Source organism: Salmo salar, chromosome 06, assembly GCF_965601325.2.
Source record: "Salmo salar chromosome 06, fSalSal1, whole genome shotgun sequence".
NCBI lineage: Eukaryota > Metazoa > Chordata > Actinopteri > Salmoniformes > Salmonidae > Salmo > Salmo salar.
Window position 1 is genome coordinate 38,392,178 of NC_138296.1, and position 17,585 is coordinate 38,409,762.

Consider the following 17,585-nt stretch of genomic DNA (forward strand, 5'->3'; position numbering starts at 1 on the left):
CTGTTGTTGTCGTGAGACCAGGCACCATTGTCCAATAGAAATGTCATCTTTATCGTGGCCTGACAGTACGTCAACGATCAGAAGATTTCTTGAAATTTGCATTGACTCCGCCCAATAACTTCCTTTAAAAAAGAGCCCATTCAAAGAGATTCACCCTAATAAATATTTAATCAGATTTGACTTTATATATGAGCCCGTCCCATCTGAACAACATTATTCATGTAATGGCTATCCCCAGATGTTACGCCTACCATCAGGACATGAATTACACAATAATAATTTAAAGTTAACTAATTACAAATTAATATTCTCATGTTTGTGTGAAAAAAAATCCAGTTGTTAGTATGAAATTGACCTCAGGTATTAATACATTAGTTACATTTTGTAAACATAAGTAACATTTTATATAGATTTTCAACAAAGTCAAGAAATACTGCCTTATTTCATAAAAAAAAAGTTACTTGTTGCATGACTGATGGTATGTCTACGACTGGAGTGTGATATCAAGATAAATGAAATAGTAGCTGGTACTCCGCACATTTACTCTGTACCGATACCCTCTGTATATAGCCTCGCTATTGTTATTTTACTGCTGTTCTTTAATTATTTGTTACTTTTATTTCTTTTTTTTTAGGTATTTTTCTTAACTGCTTTGTTGGTAAAGGGCTTGTAAGTATTTCACTGTAAGGTTTTGCATTTGTCACCTGTTGTATTTGGCACATGTGACAAATAACATTTGATTTGATTCAGTACTGTTACTAAACACAGTGACTTCTGTGTGTGCCTAAAGTCTAATTCCCTGATTTGTCAACTGAGCTGAGGGTGACATACTATTTCTTAAAATCCACATCCTTGCATTAATCCCAGTGATTTCTTATTTATTCTGTGCACTCAATATTAATGTTGATCCGTATAAAATAAAAAATGACAAGGACAGACATTTTTCTTATCAGATTTCATTTTATTATGCATTTCAATTCTTTCCCCTTCAAAAAGCCACAACACTGCAACTGAATACATAATGTGAAATGTGTGTTATACAGTACAGTACATCATTTCAGTTGTGAATAAGAACAAAAAAAAAGTTTTGTAATACTGGACCTGACTAAAACGTCGTAGATTATATCTGTGGATTAATGAAAATCTGCATGCAGAAATAGATAACTGTCTTTCATTAAAACAGTAAACTACTCATTTCATTGAATACAGTGGAAAACCATATTCTATAATTAATTAAAAATAACTATAGGATCACAAGTAACCATACAAATAGTGTAAGTGCATACCAAAAAGCTCAAATAACCACGGTAAGTGCTTGAACAAAGCTAAAACGATAGTTCATTAATATTGTGGGAAGATAATAAACTATAGCTCTTCTGCAGTGAAGTAACAGTGAATAGAGGAAATCACACCATCCACTGCCAGTAAAAGGAACAAAGACATGCGTCATCTGCTTTTATTGATGATTGTGATAAGTTGCTTAATGATTGAACCTGAATCCACATTTTGAAAGGTCCTGAGAGTGTCCTTTTCTTCTGTGGTCTGGTGGTGTTTCAACTAACTGTCCTTTATTTGTTCCAGTAGATCTCATAGGACTTTTTCTCTGTGTAGTTGGCGTCTGCTGAGCTGTTGCCGTTCCTGACCCTCTCCTTCACTACCTTCACCACCAGCCCTCCTGCCAGGGCAATTCCCGCTGCAGCCTTGCCTATCTCTGCCACCGCTGTCATAATGCACGCTGTCGCTCCCATGGAGCCCCAGGCACCAGAAACAACCCGCCCTGCAGATCCACACACCCCACTGGCCTGAACCAGCAGCCCACTCACAGCCACCCCATCTGCCACAGCGACGGCTGCACACTGAACAGCTCCAGCTGGAACACTGCCCCCAGTGGCCACTGCTTGCTGCCCAGCTGCTACTGAGCCAATAGTAGTAGCATTAGCCACACCTACTGCCCCTGCTGCGGTGCCCACCCCTGTCAGGGCAGTTGTGCTGACAGCTGCACCTTCCAGAGCAGCCCCCAGGGCCGCTCCTGCCCCCATGGCACCCCCCACCCCTGCTGCAACTCCCACTGCTGCAGTCCCAATCAGGCTCACCTGCCCTAGAGCATCCAAGGCAGCTGCCCCAGGACTGGCAGCTTCTGCCCCAGCTAAGGCGCCCACAGATCCCCCCAGCACTCCTCCGGTCGCTGCCCCAAGAGCCATGGCTGTTTTCCCTGCGGCTGCTGCCACTATGGCGCCCACAGCTTTTCCCATCCCTGTGCCGCCTGCCACCGACATCCCAGCCAGCTGCCCAGCAGCAAAGCCCACAGTGTTCCCCATGGCTGCAGCTCCCGCCGCTGCAGCTAGAGGGGCAGCCGCCCCGAACACTGCCCCCACGACCATGCCAGTGACTCCAGCAGCCACCAGGATCTTCACTTTCTCTAGGACCTTCTCAGAAAGGGCAGCCTCCCTCCTGATCTGCCCCAGGGCAGAGAGGGAAGACTGCCTCCTGATCAAGGCCCTGTCGCTGCCCCGCCACCTGGTCCTGAACAACTCCCTCCACCTGTCCCCTCTGTCCCTCGGGAGGCTAACTGCACTTCCTTTCCTCTCTTCTGTCCACCTCTCCACCTTCCATCCCTCCAGGTCTCTCCTCCTTAATCCTGCACCTCCCACAGCTGCCCCCCTCCTCTCATCCCACCCACTCCGTTCTAGATCACACTTCCGTCTTTTGGCTATCTTGTTCTCCCTGTCCGTCATCTCACTGCCTTCTCCCTCCCCTCTCACCATCCTCTCCTGCTCCTCCCTGATGGCAGCCTCTGCCTCTCTGAACATGGTGTTGGTGTAGAAGCCTCCATTGTTCTCTTCCACAATCCTCTCCACCTTCTCCAGCAGCCCTACAACCTGGTGCAGGTCACTTGGGTCTCGGTTGTTGAGGACGTGGTACCTGCCCCCACACCTCTCTATCAGGGCCTTCAGCTCCACCGGGGCGCTGGCTCCGAGGTACCCCTCCATCCCCCTCCCTTCTAGGTCATCACCACGAGTGAACAGGACCAGTGTGTGGTCATGGACCGCCCCCTCCCCAAATATACGGACCATGTCCCTCACGGCTCGGTCCTCATCCTCAGTGTAGCGTCCCAGTGGGATCACCAGGAGGAATGCATGGGGGCCTGGGGCAGACAGTGCCACACACTTGGCTATTTCAGAATGAGTCTGCTCAGCATCGAAGCGTGTGTCTCCAAAACCTGGCATGTCTACCACCACCACTCTCGTCCTCTTCCTCCTGACTCCCTGTCCTTCCTCCTCCTCCTCAGTCAGGTCTGCGCTGCCTTGTTCACAGACTTGGGTGACTGAGCTGGCGCTGAGCTCTGACAGGAAGTGCCTGCGGCCCAGGATGGTGTTCCCAGAGGCACTCTTCCCTGATCCTGTCTTTCCGATCAGGACAAGACGGAGCTCTGTGGCTAAGGACACATCCTCCTCCTTGCTCTCCGAAAAGTCATCTGGGTCTTTTCCCTCCCCTCTTCTCCTTCCTGGATAGACATGGAAATACAGTTTAATTTCTAATGACACAAAACAGATATACAGTATTATTAGCTGCAGATTTAGCAAACAAATAGAAAATACATGTATCATATAAAAACAATATGTTGACATCAATGCCAATGCTACATATATATCCCTGGATTGCTAATGATATGTATTGGCCAATGAGAAGCTCTGAAGCCACCGGTCAGCCATATTGGCACTCCCCAGAAGAAGCAATCCTTCATAGGAATGAATAGACTTCTACAGTATTTCAATTAAATGTTTCTAGGACAAAATTACATGTATTTAAGTATTTTTTGTTCTAGTGGGGAAAGTAAGATTATATATATTTTTTAAAGTAAACTTTAAAGGCATGTAGCAGCTATTTCTCTAAGTTACTATTATATGCGTTTCTGTCATTGAGAAATAGTTTCAATGACAGAAACGCATATAATAGTAACTTAGAGGCCCCCAAGAAAACCTTGCCAAATTACAAACTCTTAAATACATTTTTATAATACTGTAATATTGTTCTAAAAGTTGGGTTAAAGAGGATCTCTCAAAATCAGCTCTAACTTCAGAAACAATCCAACAACTCCCCGCGGTCAGCGTCACAGTGAGGAAATCAAAACGCATGCTCAGCCTTCATGTACTCGTGGGTCAAAATAATAATAAAAAAACATAACTTGTGTGTTAGTGGTATGGAGCTAGCTAGCAATTGCATTTCTATTCATCAAGATGGCCAAGCTTTGTGTGGTAGCAGGGTGTAGCAACACTTACTACGCAAATGTGAGTATGCCTCTATGGCGACGCAAATTAAACACTTCGTAAAAAGTGGGATGCATTTGTGAGAATGAAAGGAGCAAATCTGGCATCTACTTGTTAATCTGCGGGGCACATTCCATGGCTATCAACAATGAAAGGAGGGCTTCAGTCAAATGATTACTGCTAAAGTAACCAAATTAACATGTCTGCCAGCTGTTGGTAGCTAACTGCTGTCATACTATAGATAGGCTTGTACTACGGGAAAATATTTGTTTCTGTTTAGAGCCCTGTGGCTGGGACCGAAACTGTCTGTGTGTGTGGATGGCTAAACCGAAACGCAACAATTCAGCCATGTATTCCATCATGGATATGGTGGCGTTCCAGAAAGAGGAGCCAGGCTTTCTTTGGAGGGGTGTATTGTGAATTGTACTCATTGGGAAAGTTTAGTTTTAGATCTTAGGATTTGGTATTTATTGGGATCCGCATTAGCCGCTGCAAAAGCAGCAGCTACTCTTCCTGGGGTCCAACGGGAACATGATATAATATAGTACATTACTGGTCAAGGACTAAACTGCATTCGTTTAAAACATCACACATAGCCTACATTCAGTGCATTCGGAAAGTATTCAGACCCCTTCACTTTTCCACATTTTGTAACGTTACAGGCTTATTATAATTGATTCAATTATTTCACTCAATCTACACACAATACCCCATAATGACAAAGCGAAAACAGATTTTTAGACATCAGAAATACCTTATTTAGATAACTATTCAGACCCTTTGCTATGAGACTCGAAATTAAGCTCAGGTGCATCCTGTTTCCATAGATAGTCCTTGATATGTTTCTACAACTTGGAGTCCACCTGTGGTAAATTAAATTGATTGGACATAATTTGGAAAGGAACACACCTGTCTATATAAGGTCCCACAGTTGACAGTGCATGTCAGAGCAAAAACCAAGCCATGAGGTCGAAGGAATTGTCCGTAGAGCTCCGAGACAGGATTGTGTCGAGGCACAGATCTGGACAAGGGTACCAAAAAATGTGGCCTCCATCATCCTTAAATGGAAGAAGTTCGGAACCACCAAGACTCTTCCTAGAGTTAGCCGTCCGGCCAAACTGAGCTATCGGGGGAGAAGGGCCTTGGTCAGGGAGGTGACCATAGAACCCGATGGTCACTCTGACAGAGCTCTAGAGTTCCTCTGTGGAGATGGGAGTAAGTTCCAGAAGGACAACCATCTCTGCAGCACTCCACCAATCAGGCCTTTATGGTAGAGTGGCCAGATGGATGCCACTCCTCAGTAAAAGGCACATGACAGCTCTCTTGGAGTTGGCCAAAATAAATCTGAGACCATGAAAAACAAGATTCTGTTGTTATGAAACCAAGATTTAACTATTTGGCCTGAATGCCAACGACCCTATGCACACAGCCAAGACAACGCAGCAGTGGCATCGGGAGAAGTCTCTGAATGTCCTTGAGTGGCCTAGCCAGAGTCTTGACTTGAACCCGGTCAAACATCTCTGGAGAGACCTGAAAATAGCTATGCAGCAACGCTCCCCATCCAACCTGACAGAGCTTGAGAGTATCTGCAGAGAAGAATGGGACAAACTCCCCAAATACAGGTGTGCCAAGCTTGTAGCGTCATACCCAAGAAGACTTGAGGCTGTAATCGCTGCTAAAGGTGCTTCAACAAAGTACTGAGTAAAGGGTCTGAATACTTAAATGAGATGTTTTTTAAAATGTATTATAAATTAGCTTAAATGTCTAAAAAACATTTTTTTTTGCTTTGTCATTATGGGGTATTGTGTGAAGATTGTTTTTTTTCCCTCATCAATTTAATATTTTTTTTAATAAGGCTGTAACGTAACAAAATGTGGAAAAGTCAAGGGGTCTGAATACTTTCCGAAGGCACTGTATATCAAATGACTGTCTCTTCACAGTCCCCTGTGTGCAGTAAGGTGTTATTTTATTTGGTTTTATTTCTAGCCATGTAGTCATGGCTCTATTTAATACTGTGCGTTTCCCAGCCTCTGTTCTGGACCTAGGGAATGTGAAGAGACTTCTGGTTGCATGTCTTGTGTTGTACCGATGAGTGTCTGAACTTTGTGCCAACTGCTTGAACAGACAGTTCGGTACCTTCAACACATCAATACCTCGCACAAAGACCAATAGTGATGCAGTCAATCTCTCCTCAACTTTGAGCCAGGAGAGACTGACATGCATGTTACTGACACTTTCCCTCTGTGTACATCTAAGTGCGTTATGTGCTGCTTTGTTCTGGACCGAATACAATTTACCTATGTCCCTCTTTGCTGTACATGACCACACAGCTTGGCAGTTGTCTAGGTGCGACAAAACTAGGGCCTGTAGGACTTGTCTGGTGGACTGAAATGTCAAGGCAGAGCAACGCCCTATCATGGACTTCCCTCTTCCCATTTTAGCAACCATTGAGTCTATATCAGTGGAGGCTGCTGAGGGGAGGACGGATCAATATAATGGGTGGAATGGCGGCGAATGGAATGGCATCAAACCATGTGTCATTAGCTAGGAAAGTTTGTCAAAAAAAGCTAAAATCCGGTGTGCTTCCCCAATTTTAAATCTCAATGAGCCCTTCCTGGTTAAATAAAGGTTTAATAATAAATACAAATACTGCATCTGAAGTCCATCTGGTGACATCAAAATGATGCCGAAAGGTTTTCCTACTAATTATTTGCCTCCTTTAGAATGGCATTGTATTTCCAAGCCACTGTAATGCTTTTGATGAAATCATCAGCGCTCATTGACGATGCATTGAGTTGAATGCTCCGTCGGGCACCAGTCCAAAACATTATTTTTTTTTTTTGACAAAACATGCAACTAATGAATACCACAAACCCCAGAGGTACCTTATTGCTATTATAAACTGGTTACCAATGTAATTAGAAGTAAAATGAGTAAAAATAAATGTTTTGTCATACCGGTGGTATACGATCTGATATAGCACAGCTTTGAGCCAATCAGCATTCAGGGCTTGAACCCCCCAGTTTATGATAGTCAGGGTCATTTGAGCCCTGAATGTTGATTGGCTGAAAGCCATGGTATATCAGACCTTACACCATGGTATGACACAAAATGACTTGTTCACTGTTCTAATTATGTTGTAACCAGTAAGGAACCTCCATGGCCAAAGGGCTGTATCCAGGCACTCCACGTTGCATCGTCCTTAACAGCCCACAGCCATGGTATATTGGTCATACACCACATTCCCTCGGCCTTATTGCTTAAATATACAGCACCAACTACATAAATATATGACAGGGTCCATTATCTGCTACCTGGACTTTAGGGAAAATGTTTTATATTTAGCTTACATAATATAATTTCAAAGTATGCATTAATGTGTCTAATAGAATAAACGTGGGAAAAACAAATGTAGACAATACACGTATTTCTGTAGCTTCCTAAATATTTTTTACACTGGTGAAGTGCCAAAATGGTTTCAAAACAGCGCTCGTCAGTAATCTATTTTTATATATAAATAATTGGTTGACAGACAAGCAGCTGATTGTGACATTACTTAGGCTAGGTTCATATGTGCAGTTTTCAGCTGAACAGTCTGCAAACTACGCTCGTTCTGAGAAACTAGGCCTACTATTTATACAGTTTTAAGCAATTAGCCTAATCTATCCACTGTGCATTACATAACTTGGTGTAGGCCTGACCTCACACCATTCTTCGACAGGCTGGTGATGAACAGTCAGGAATGTTCAACTAATTTACGCCGCAGATTGTTCAGCTTTGTTTTCCCTTGTGAAAAACAGCACTCTTTATTAACGTTGACTAGAGACCACACAATCATGAACTTAACATTGCCAAAAGATCAATCTTCAAATAGCACGTTGGTTAACTATTTCCTATTCTTTGAATAAAGTATAAATAAGAAAGACTATAGCTAGCTAACGTCAGCTAGCTAGCCATCTGTTGTTCACAGCTTGCTGCTAGCTAACGTTAGCTAGCTAGATTTGCATGAGTTTTAATTTATCTAAATGCTATGTTCCAAACTGTCAAATATGAAGAAAAAAAAACTTGGCCTACCCGATTCCACGAAATTAGACATGATCTCTGTCTGATTAAGCTTCACGTCTACATTCGGGCTTGTTGTGTCGCGTTGGTGAAGTGTTTATGGCGGAGATGACTTTCTGTTCGGCAACAGTCCAACGAGTTTAACCAAAAACAGTATTTCACCTTTATTTAACCAGGAAGGCTCGTTGAGAACAAGTTCTGATTTGCAACTGCGACCTGGCCAAGATAAAGCATAGCAATTCGACACGTACAACAACAGAGTTACACATGGAATAAACAAAACAGTCAATAATACAGTAGAAAAAAGAAAACAAAAAGTCTATATACAGTGAGTGCAAATGAGGTAAGCTAAGGCAATAAATAAGCCATGGTGGCGAAGTAATTATAATATAGCAATTAAACACTGGAATGGTAGATGTGCAGAAGATGAATGTGCAAGTAGAGATACTGGGGTGCAAAGGAGCAAGATAAATAAATAAATACAGTATGGGGACGAGGCATCTTTAGCGCCGTCTGGTGGCAAATGTTCCGCATTCTGATTTCATTACACTGACTTTTATTAAAATCTTCGGCGATTGAGTGATTTATTTGTAATTTATTAAACTTAAATGTATGATAAATCTACTCACGATAGTAAATTCTCAGAAATGAGACTCTTAATCTGAACCAGAGGAGGCTGGTGGGATGAGCTATAGGAGGACATGCTCATTGTAATGGCTGGAATGGTATCAAACACAAACCTGTGAACTCTGTTCCATTAACTCCATTCCACCCATTAAAATGAGCCCATCCTCCTTTAGCTCCTCCCACCAGCCTGCACTGCTCTGAACATACATTAAAAAAAGTCAATTTACAAAACTCTAGCAAATCATAAGTCATCACCTCTGTATATTGAATATAACTTATTTGCATTAAAATGAGCTAATTTCCCTCAAAATGTCAAGAGGCAACAAAACACTAGGGGAATATCTCAATTGCATACTCCTCGCATCCTCCCTCTTTCTCAAAACCCATAGGTGGTCGTCAGAGGAGGGATTTCTGGTTGAATGGATTTTGAGGAGACAGGACGAGTATGGATTTGAGATCTTCCCTAGATATGCCAAAATATAGATGTTTTTTAAAGGCATTGTTCTAGGTGACTGCTGTTCTGACATTTCATAATGGCCATCAGATGGACAGAAACAAATGTGACATGATATAGAAGTTTAAACTGATGAGTGGTTGCCAAAAGACACAGCTCTAAGACATTATCCCTCCCTAATTGTAGACAAAATAATATGTAAAATAGTTTCATTTAAAATCATAAAAAAGTGACCAAACCCCATTTAACACTCATGCAGACAGTCACACACACAGACAGACAGAGCTAAGAAAGCATTCGGCTCTGGGAAAGCAAGTGGCAGACATCATGAAAAATGGTTCTGTGCTCAAGATCAACACCACAAATCAAGATGATACACCTAGAGTAGGACCATTCAACAACAAACTCATAAAATCTCATTATATACATCTGCTAACTCCGGAGAAGGCGAAAGGAAAACTTAAACAGAATTCAACATATTCAAGTTTTATATTTTAAAGCTTGTTGAATGGGAATGTAAACAACTCATACGTACAAATGCCATCATCAAAACAATTGTATGGTAGTAAATTGTATTCAATCTATTCACAAAAAAGATAACATATTGGGTATTTGCTGTTTCTTCCAAAGTACAGTTATGTAATCTAGTTATGAAAATGAGCATTCTTTATTAAATCTTCAACATAGTGCTAGCTGTATTTTCTTTGTTTCATAATAACTGCAGGTTGGGCACAGTTCTGTATACAGTAAGTCTGAATCCACAGATACAGCTCAACCGCCTTTCCTTCTCTCCAGTTTGTTCCTGCGCCACATAAACACTTCTAGTTTCCTCAAATTTTCTGCTACCACTTTATCCCTTTGACAGAACTCACCGGTTCCAACACCCAACCTCTTCATTACTGAATCTAGGACTCAGGACATCCCCCTACATTTTCCTTCTCTTCTCCATTTCTCTCCAAGAGTTGAGGTAAAGTACTATAGCTCAGTACGGGAGCGGGAGATGCGGGGCCCTTTCCTAATCTCTTTCCTCTTGTCCTCTTTCCTCCTCCTCTTCTCCTCCTCCCTCAGGATCTTCTGAAAAGCCTCTGCAGTGTGAAGCACCTGCGCCAGAGAAAAGCAGAGCGTGTGAACGTGTTTGAGAGAGGCATTTTTAATAATAGGTGTATGGAGTGTGGAGAATCAAACAGCAGAGGATGGGAAAGCAAAAGGTGCAGTCAGTATGAGTTTTACTGATGTTATGCTTGTCTCAAACATAGTCAAGCTTTCAAACATAGTCAAAGTTCTTTGTTAAACAAGCCTTAAAAGAACACGCTTTCCAAGTCTGTCTGATAGGCTTCACTGTGATACTGTACAATGTGGTTACAGAGGCTGAGAGCCACTGTGTGTTACTCACGTCGTCTCTCTCAGTGCGGTATGGGTTGGTGAAGTCTGGGGATTTCTCTATTATTCCCAACTCCTGCGACATCTGAGAGACATCCGCCATTTTGAATCCATAGAAAAAGGCACATCGAAAACATTCGTTGTTTAATGGTATGCTTACAATATGTTTATAATACATTACACCTGTTGACTTTCAATAAAGCATAAACATTTCCTCTATGCCCCAGAATATCCTCCCAGTTCTATCCCCGTCTCACCAGTGAGAGAACATGCTGGTGTGCCCCCCCGGTGAACACCCCAGTGAGGTTGCAGAAGCGGAGCCCCCATCGCAGAAGGCCACCCCAATCAGGGTTACGGTCGTAGTAGTGGTGGACGATACGTGGGAAACGCAACGCCACGTCCCCAAAGAACGCCGTGTTCTCCACCACATGGGAGTAGGCTATGGAGCGAGATAGAGAAAGAGAGTAGTCTACATTTCATACTTAGGAAATAAACTAGAACGTAAATCACTGCAGACAGACATACTAAAAGAGCGTAAGAAAACGTAAGAGGCGGAGAGAGGGAAAAGGGGAGGGAGAGAGGAGGCAGAAGAGGAGAAAAAAGCAAGATGGTGACAGACAAATCAGATTAGCATCGAGTGAGAAAGAGGGAGGAGAGAGAGCAAAGTGTAGTAACGGTATAATGGTCCATGATCTGACCTTCTTTGATTTTGTCATCCATGGGGAAGGGATCATCAGCCTGCATGTTGGCTGCAATAAGGACGGCCTTCGAGTCCTCCAACACCTTCACAGAACACACACACACAATGTAGATTGCCCACTGTGGGTTGACCACCATAGTTGTCCAGCAGATACAACATAGCAGAAATGTCCTCTGGGAATCAAACAGTAGTTATCTGGGAAGAATACAGTATACACAGTGAGGCCTCAAGCACAATAGGAAGACTTGGAAGCTAAATCCGGGTTACTCTAGTCTTATTAGTGACCGGCTACTTAGCAAGTGGCCTTATTTGCCTACTCATGAGATCATAATAATCTAAACATGCTAAGAAACTAACACCGCAATTACTTCCCGCTAAGGCCACAACGTCCTGTTTCTAGCTAATGGTCAGCATGAAGGGAAGTTAAACAGGAGTGGAGCCAGGGTACCTTAAACAAGCCCTTCAGCATGATGTCTATGATCTTATATTGCTGGTTGATGTCATTGAGCTCCACCAGGTTCTTCAGAGCATTTAGCTGGTCTTTCCTCTTGGTCTCAAACAGACGCTTGTCTGAGAGGGTGTTCAGGAAGAAATGCTGACAGACATTTCAATACATACACACTAATCAAGGGTCATCCAAGAGGACACCTCTTAATATTCTGAAGAAGGAAACAGACACACAGTAGGATACAGATCTCCAGGTTGGAGTCGTGTCTGTGCGTGTCGGAGTCTGCAGAGGAGAGGGCTGCAGCAGCAACCACCAGGAGGACTGTACACACACTCAGCATGGTCAAGAGGTGGCGATGAAGAGGCACTATAACGCACACAGAACGAGAAAATGCAGTTAAACTGTATTCTGAAATATTTATTACAATGTTTTTACTGAACTTGTAAAACCAACATTTACAGTAGGTCTGTCTAGTTGACATGAGAGCATATTCTTGTATTTTGCTATGTGTTTTGAGGGTTACTTAATATATATAAAAAATAAAAATAAAGTATATTTATGATCAGATTTTCACTTTTTAAATCCAGTTTGGTCCTGTACTATAAATTACACAGGTTCTAACGAGGTTATATCTGTCCCATTTAAACAACTTCTAAAAGCCACTTATCTAAACCCCAAAATAACTTTCACTGACTTCTTGCATCCTCTTTCTTCCTCTCATACACTCTCCATCCTCTAAGCTGTGGGCTGCCTCAACATTCCCTCAGGTCCAGCCTCCTCTCCCTTGGAGCATGTTAATACACTTTAACAGGATAAAAATTAGTCTTGGACTGCTGCATATTTGATGAGCACTGGTTTTTAAAACAACATCAGCAGAAAACAAAAGTGTAGAGGGAGGAGACGACAGCGTCGATAGAACACCAAATGTATAATTCAGCAATGTCTCCATCGATAATATTATCAGAGAGAGCGAGAAGGGGAAGTGGCGGGTTGTGAGAGGCAGAAGAAAGATGAGGAAGGAGTACTGTGGGATGAGAGAGACCCTGGGGGAGCCAATTGCTTTTCTGCTGAATATTTCATTTATCTTTTTCAAATCGCAACAAGGTTAGGCCTAAAGACAGGGGTCTGATAGTGAGAGAAAGAGTCAGGGTTGTGAGTGAAAAGAGAGTTGAGGACTGTCACCTGATAATACATTTTGAGAAACAGCTGAAAAGATGTTCTCTATCCTGAACTCTTCAATTGCATTGCCCTACTCTGACACTTAACATCCTATGGTTAGACTATTTCATTAAAATACTGCCTGAAGTTTCAGAGATTGGGTTATGCAAGCCGTGTGATTTGACATAGGCTATGACAGGGCATTTGCCTGAATCACCAACGACATACTTTGAGAAACTTTGCAACATCTGCTGTCAGCAAAAATGGGTGCTGATGATACAGTTGGAGCAGCAGAATACAGACAGTGTTCGATTAGGAACAATTTGTGCATTCTGAAAACATCTTTGGGACGCCTTCCAGCTTTTTGTACTAAACACGCAAGTCAACAAGTCAAATATTTCTAAGACGGACAACCAGGGAAGAGACTTAGTAGTAGGCCCCATGTCCATGTTTCGTACAAGCATAGCCAAGATGGCCATAGATTTTCCTTAGTGTCAACACCATGGACAAATGGGCATCCAGCATTGATGTTTCCATCGGACTAGACAAAGTGCTGGTATATTCAGGTGGAGCAGAGGGGGCAAGCGACTAGGACAGATCGATCATATCCCACAGGCATCATGCAAAGCACAGAACTTGAGAAATTACACTCCAAAAATGCACCCATTTACTGTAAGCCCCCCCCCCCCCCCCAATCAGCTGTGTCCAGAGGCGTCATGCCCATGGGGGGGGAGACGGGGGGGAGACAAGGGCCCCCCTCAGATTTGTCCTGTTTTAAAAATTTTCAGATGTTAAATTAATGACTAAACTTCATTTTTAAGCCCACGTTTTATAATAATTTGTCAGTGGTACTTTACAGAGGGGGCACACTGACTGGACCAGGCAAAGAGTAACCACCCTACTCTCCCTACTATGTGGTTCCTTACAAGGTGCACCAAGGAGCAAAAATATTCTAGGCAGGACATTAGATTTTTATTTAACTAGGCAAGTCAGTTAAGAAAAAATTATTATTTACAATGACAGCCTACCTCGGCCAAACCCTCCCCTAACGACGCTGGGCCAATTGTGCGCCGCCCTATGGGACTCCTGAACACGGCCAGTTGTGATACAGCCCGGGATCAAACCCGGGTCTGTAGTGACGCCTCTAGCACTGCGATTTAGTGTCTTAGACCGCTGCGCCCCTCAGGATCCTTAGTGCATGCAGACAGTATCATCAGTGGATGAGAGAGAGACAGTGTTTGATTTGATTTTAGATGCCAGTGATGGGCAGGACTTGCAGGAGGTATGTTTGTAAATGCATTTGATGAAGCTTTAGCCTATTGATTCCTTCTTGATTAATAAATCAAACTAAAAATCCATAGACTAGGTCCCAATACATTATTTCAATTGACTGATTTCTTTATATGAACTGTTACTCAGTAAAATATTTGAAATTGTTGGATGTTGCATTAATATATTTTTGTTCAGTGTATGTTTTCAATAAACACTTGGAGACAAAATGTAGTTTACATGCCAACAATTTAAGCCAACCCAGTCTGTTTTGCCCCATAGTTGCGCACGTGTTGGTTTTGTTGCTAAACAACCAACCCCTCTAGTCTAAGTCTAGTCTAGTCTAAGTCCCCTAGCGACCGGCTCATATATAAAGCATCCTCAATTCAGGCTGTAAGGGCTTCAACTTCAACTAGTTTTAACGAAGAGCTGCTGGGAAGAAATATGGGTACTGTCTTAATAAAATAAAATGCTCCTCCACCATGCTAGAGTGGCTAATGCTACCTCTGATGCTCAGCCAATCAGGTTGCAGCAGTCTGTTTACCCCTGGCTGAACGGCATGTGCAACATCAGGAAGTAGCACTAGCCACTCAAGCATGGTGGTCGAAAATTGTGTTTTATTAAAGACAGTGTGCATATTTTTAAAGCTAGTTAAGGAGAAAATCGGCACCCTCGCCCCTGAAAGGATGTTTTATGTGGAGCCAGTTGCCAGGGGCCATGAGTGTATAGCCGGCTGCATAGAGTCCAGTTGGATGCAGATGACAAAAAAAATGGAAAGGAATAATAGCGCAATATGCAGCCAGTTGGGCTAGCAAAGATGCATATTTAAGGTTATGATACTATATACCAGTGTGGCATTTTAATGAAAATTACAGGAAAAGAGGTATGCTTACATAACCCATGCAGAAAAATACATATATTTTACATGGAATTAGGTATAATCCTATGGCTCTAGATTGTAAGAAAAATATGTTTCAGGTGTTGGACAATTTAGGATTTTTCAAACTGGAAGGGGCTCCAGACCATGCTAAAGAATCCATCCACACATAATTCGTGCCCCCTATAAAATAATGGGTGCATGACGCCCCTGGCTGTCCATCATTACAGAATGAGCCATCAAACTCTGTATGTAGGCTGGTGTAAGATATTTTCTTAATACATGAAATGTAAACTAATACAGCATGTTGTACCATATAATCTGTCGAGTTTTGAGGTTCAGGGTGGGATACATTACAATATCTGAGCTCTCTGTGATACACACAGCTGTTATTGGTAACGTTATGCTTTCAGAGAAGCACTGGGTATTGACTCAGTATTTTGTTGGCAATAATTGATACTTTGAGGGAAATGTCATACAAAATGTAAACTTGTTGAGATAAAGGTTAACATACTGCCAATCAAAATGACCCCTTTCTGACCCTGCTTGGAAGCTGTTTTGCATACAGTGGACTTGAAAGATCCTTTCATTTCATATGTTTCCCATCATTAGTATGTCAGACACCATTTTCAAGAGGCTCGAGCCACAATGATCTCTGTTGCATGGTTTTCGAAAACGTACGCGTTTATGTGGTGTGCAGTTCGCAATCTTTTAAAACAATCGACGCACATGAAATAGCTGCATTTCATTAACTGACGGGACTATTTGTGAATAACCCGGTCATCGAGAATTTGAAACGCAATGTAAACCCATCTGTATCCCAATGCATGCATTTCGCTCGCTACTGGTCAGCTGTGGACACTAGACTTCGACATCATCACTAACTCGCCGTTCACTCACCTCGTAATAAGAAACAGCACGATATAAAACGATAGCGAAACCAACGATTCTTTTTCTCGCTAGCATCAGTTTCCTCGTAAAGATGGAGACATCAGTTGCGGAGTATTTGCTACGATGTTCAGGCGATAATATCGCGTTTGAAATGTTAATTTACATACAGAGGTCGCTTGCTCCACTCCGCCACTGCCACGACCACGATCGCACCGGCTGGCTCTGCTTGGACGAATGACAGCCAGCGATTACATGGAAGGAGGTGGTTTCCAGACGGAAATTTTAGATCGGCACACAGGCCGTTGTACGCGGTAAATCCCTCCCCCTCCCACTTATCACGAAAGCAAGTAAACCCATAGACAGAGGACTCTAATGCCAAAAGCCCGTTTCAGCATGGGCAGCACCATTGGGGACTTTCACCATTTGAAGTAGTCAACTGGGTGGGACTTCCTATCGGTTATGAAGGATCACATACAGTACCTCCATCCAGGTCATCAGGAGGGATCAGCCAACTATACTCGTGAGCAAACATTCCATAACTGCAGTTGGCAGTACATCGGCTAGAAGGGATACAGCAAGGGTAGGCAACCCTGGTCCTGGAGTGCAGCAGCAACTTCATATTTTTGCTTTAACCAGGAAGACCAGTTGTGTTGAATTTAGGCAATCACTTTACTGATCAATTAGCTCAGTTGGTCAGGTGTGGTGCCTAGTTGAGAACAAAATCCTGCAGTACTCAGGCAACAGGGTTGCCTACCCCTGGGATACAGCTTATGTCAGAATTGACCAGAATGTAATTTTACAAGCAGGTCAGGAGAACTTAAGTAGCAGGTTAGGATAATTAACGTAGCAAGTTAAGAGAATTAGGTTCATATCAGGAAAATAGTTATGGTTAGCTAAAATGCAAAAAAAACAAAAACGTTTGTCAATTTGACACCTGTATCCCATCTAGCCATGACCATCCAAATCGGTGGCCTCAGATTGGCCTATATTTCTACTGAAATGACATATGACAACTGTTCTTTTCCAAACAACTCTTTATAATAAACTTATATTATTGAAAGACCTCAAACCTAAAGGCAAATGAATGGATGCTCCCCCCTAGTTTTTTTACTGACACAGTCAGTCAGTAATAATATGACAGGAGTCCTACCAGACACCTCTTCAGAATAAGGCTGTTTGGTTGCAAAAACAGCCATAAATAAATAGATCAATAAATCAAACAGGTCTATAACTGAGAGCCAATGTGTCCGTCTGTCTTCACAGTGAAGTCGGACAGGCAGAGATACATCTCTCCAACACGCCTGAGAAAGGGGGTTAAGGACAGATAGGAAGGAGAGAGAAAGAGAGCTCCTAGAAAGAGCACTGTAATGGCATGTGTCTGATGACTAAAACTAGTTGGTCTACACCTCTGGCAGACAGAGATGTACTGAAACACGAGTGGAGACTCAGTA

General features: G+C 42.7%; 3 protein-coding genes across 7 annotated transcripts in view; all 3 read right to left on the reverse strand.

The window, feature by feature from the left end:
* Positions 1–940: 940 nt before the first annotated feature.
* On the reverse strand, positions 941–9,653 carry LOC106607134 (uncharacterized). Of its 2 annotated transcripts, none has more exons than XM_014203757.3 (2): positions 8,343–9,653; positions 941–3,505 (listed from the first exon to the last, which is right to left on the reverse strand). In XM_014203757.3, the coding sequence occupies exons 1-2, from the start codon at positions 8,362–8,364 to the stop codon at positions 1,569–1,571; spliced, it is 1,959 nt and encodes a 652-aa protein (XP_014059232.1). In that variant the 5' UTR covers positions 8,365–9,653; the 3' UTR covers positions 941–1,568. The 2 variants fall into 2 exon arrangements, with proteins under 2 accessions (XP_014059232.1, XP_014059231.1); XM_014203756.3 differs by lacking the exon at positions 8,343–9,653 and adding an exon at positions 6,566–8,307.
* A 228-nt stretch (positions 9,654–9,881) lies between these two features.
* Positions 9,882–16,429, reverse strand: cc134 (Coiled-coil domain-containing protein 134). Of its 4 annotated transcripts, none has more exons than XM_014203727.3 (7): positions 16,302–16,429; positions 12,183–12,305; positions 11,940–12,061; positions 11,490–11,574; positions 11,049–11,230; positions 10,805–10,876; positions 9,882–10,512 (listed from the first exon to the last, which is right to left on the reverse strand). In XM_014203727.3, the coding sequence occupies exons 2-7, from the start codon at positions 12,277–12,279 to the stop codon at positions 10,387–10,389; spliced, it is 684 nt and encodes a 227-aa protein (XP_014059202.1). In that variant the 5' UTR covers positions 12,280–12,305; positions 16,302–16,429; the 3' UTR covers positions 9,882–10,386. The 4 variants fall into 4 exon arrangements, with proteins under 4 accessions (XP_014059202.1, XP_014059200.1, XP_014059201.1 ...); XM_014203725.3 differs by lacking the exon at positions 16,302–16,429 and adding an exon at positions 13,326–13,574; XM_014203726.3 differs by lacking the exon at positions 16,302–16,429 and adding an exon at positions 12,634–13,295.
* A 185-nt stretch (positions 16,430–16,614) lies between these two features.
* Positions 16,615–17,585, reverse strand: part of mei1 (meiotic double-stranded break formation protein 1) — a 31,943-nt gene continuing 30,972 nt past the window's right edge. Inside the window, exon 32 of the mRNA XM_014203758.3 lies at positions 16,615–17,435. Coding sequence (XP_014059233.1) covers positions 17,360–17,435 — 76 coding nt within the window. The 3' untranslated portion in view covers positions 16,615–17,359. The remainder of the gene's footprint in view (positions 17,436–17,585) is intronic.

Bases quoted from the DNA above. Each gene is read 5' to 3' on its own strand.
- LOC106607134 (XM_014203756.3), bottom strand. From the start codon at position 6,716: ATGGTTGCTAAAATGGGAAGAGGGAAGTCCATGATAGGGCGTTGCTCT. The intron at 3,506-6,565 runs GTAAATTGTATT...ATGTCTATCCAG, and splicing joins TACAGCAAAGAGGGACATAG to GAAGGAGAAGAGGGGAGGGA.
- cc134 (XM_014203725.3), bottom strand. From the start codon at position 13,428: ATGCACAAATTGTTCCTAATCGAACACTGTCTGTATTCTGCTGCTCCA. The intron at 11,231-11,489 runs GTCAGATCATGG...CTCGCTCCATAG, and splicing joins GGATGACAAAATCAAAGAAG to CCTACTCCCATGTGGTGGAG. The intron at 10,877-11,048 runs GTGAGACGGGGA...GATGTCTCTCAG, and splicing joins ACCAGCATGTTCTCTCACTG to ATGTCGCAGGAGTTGGGAAT.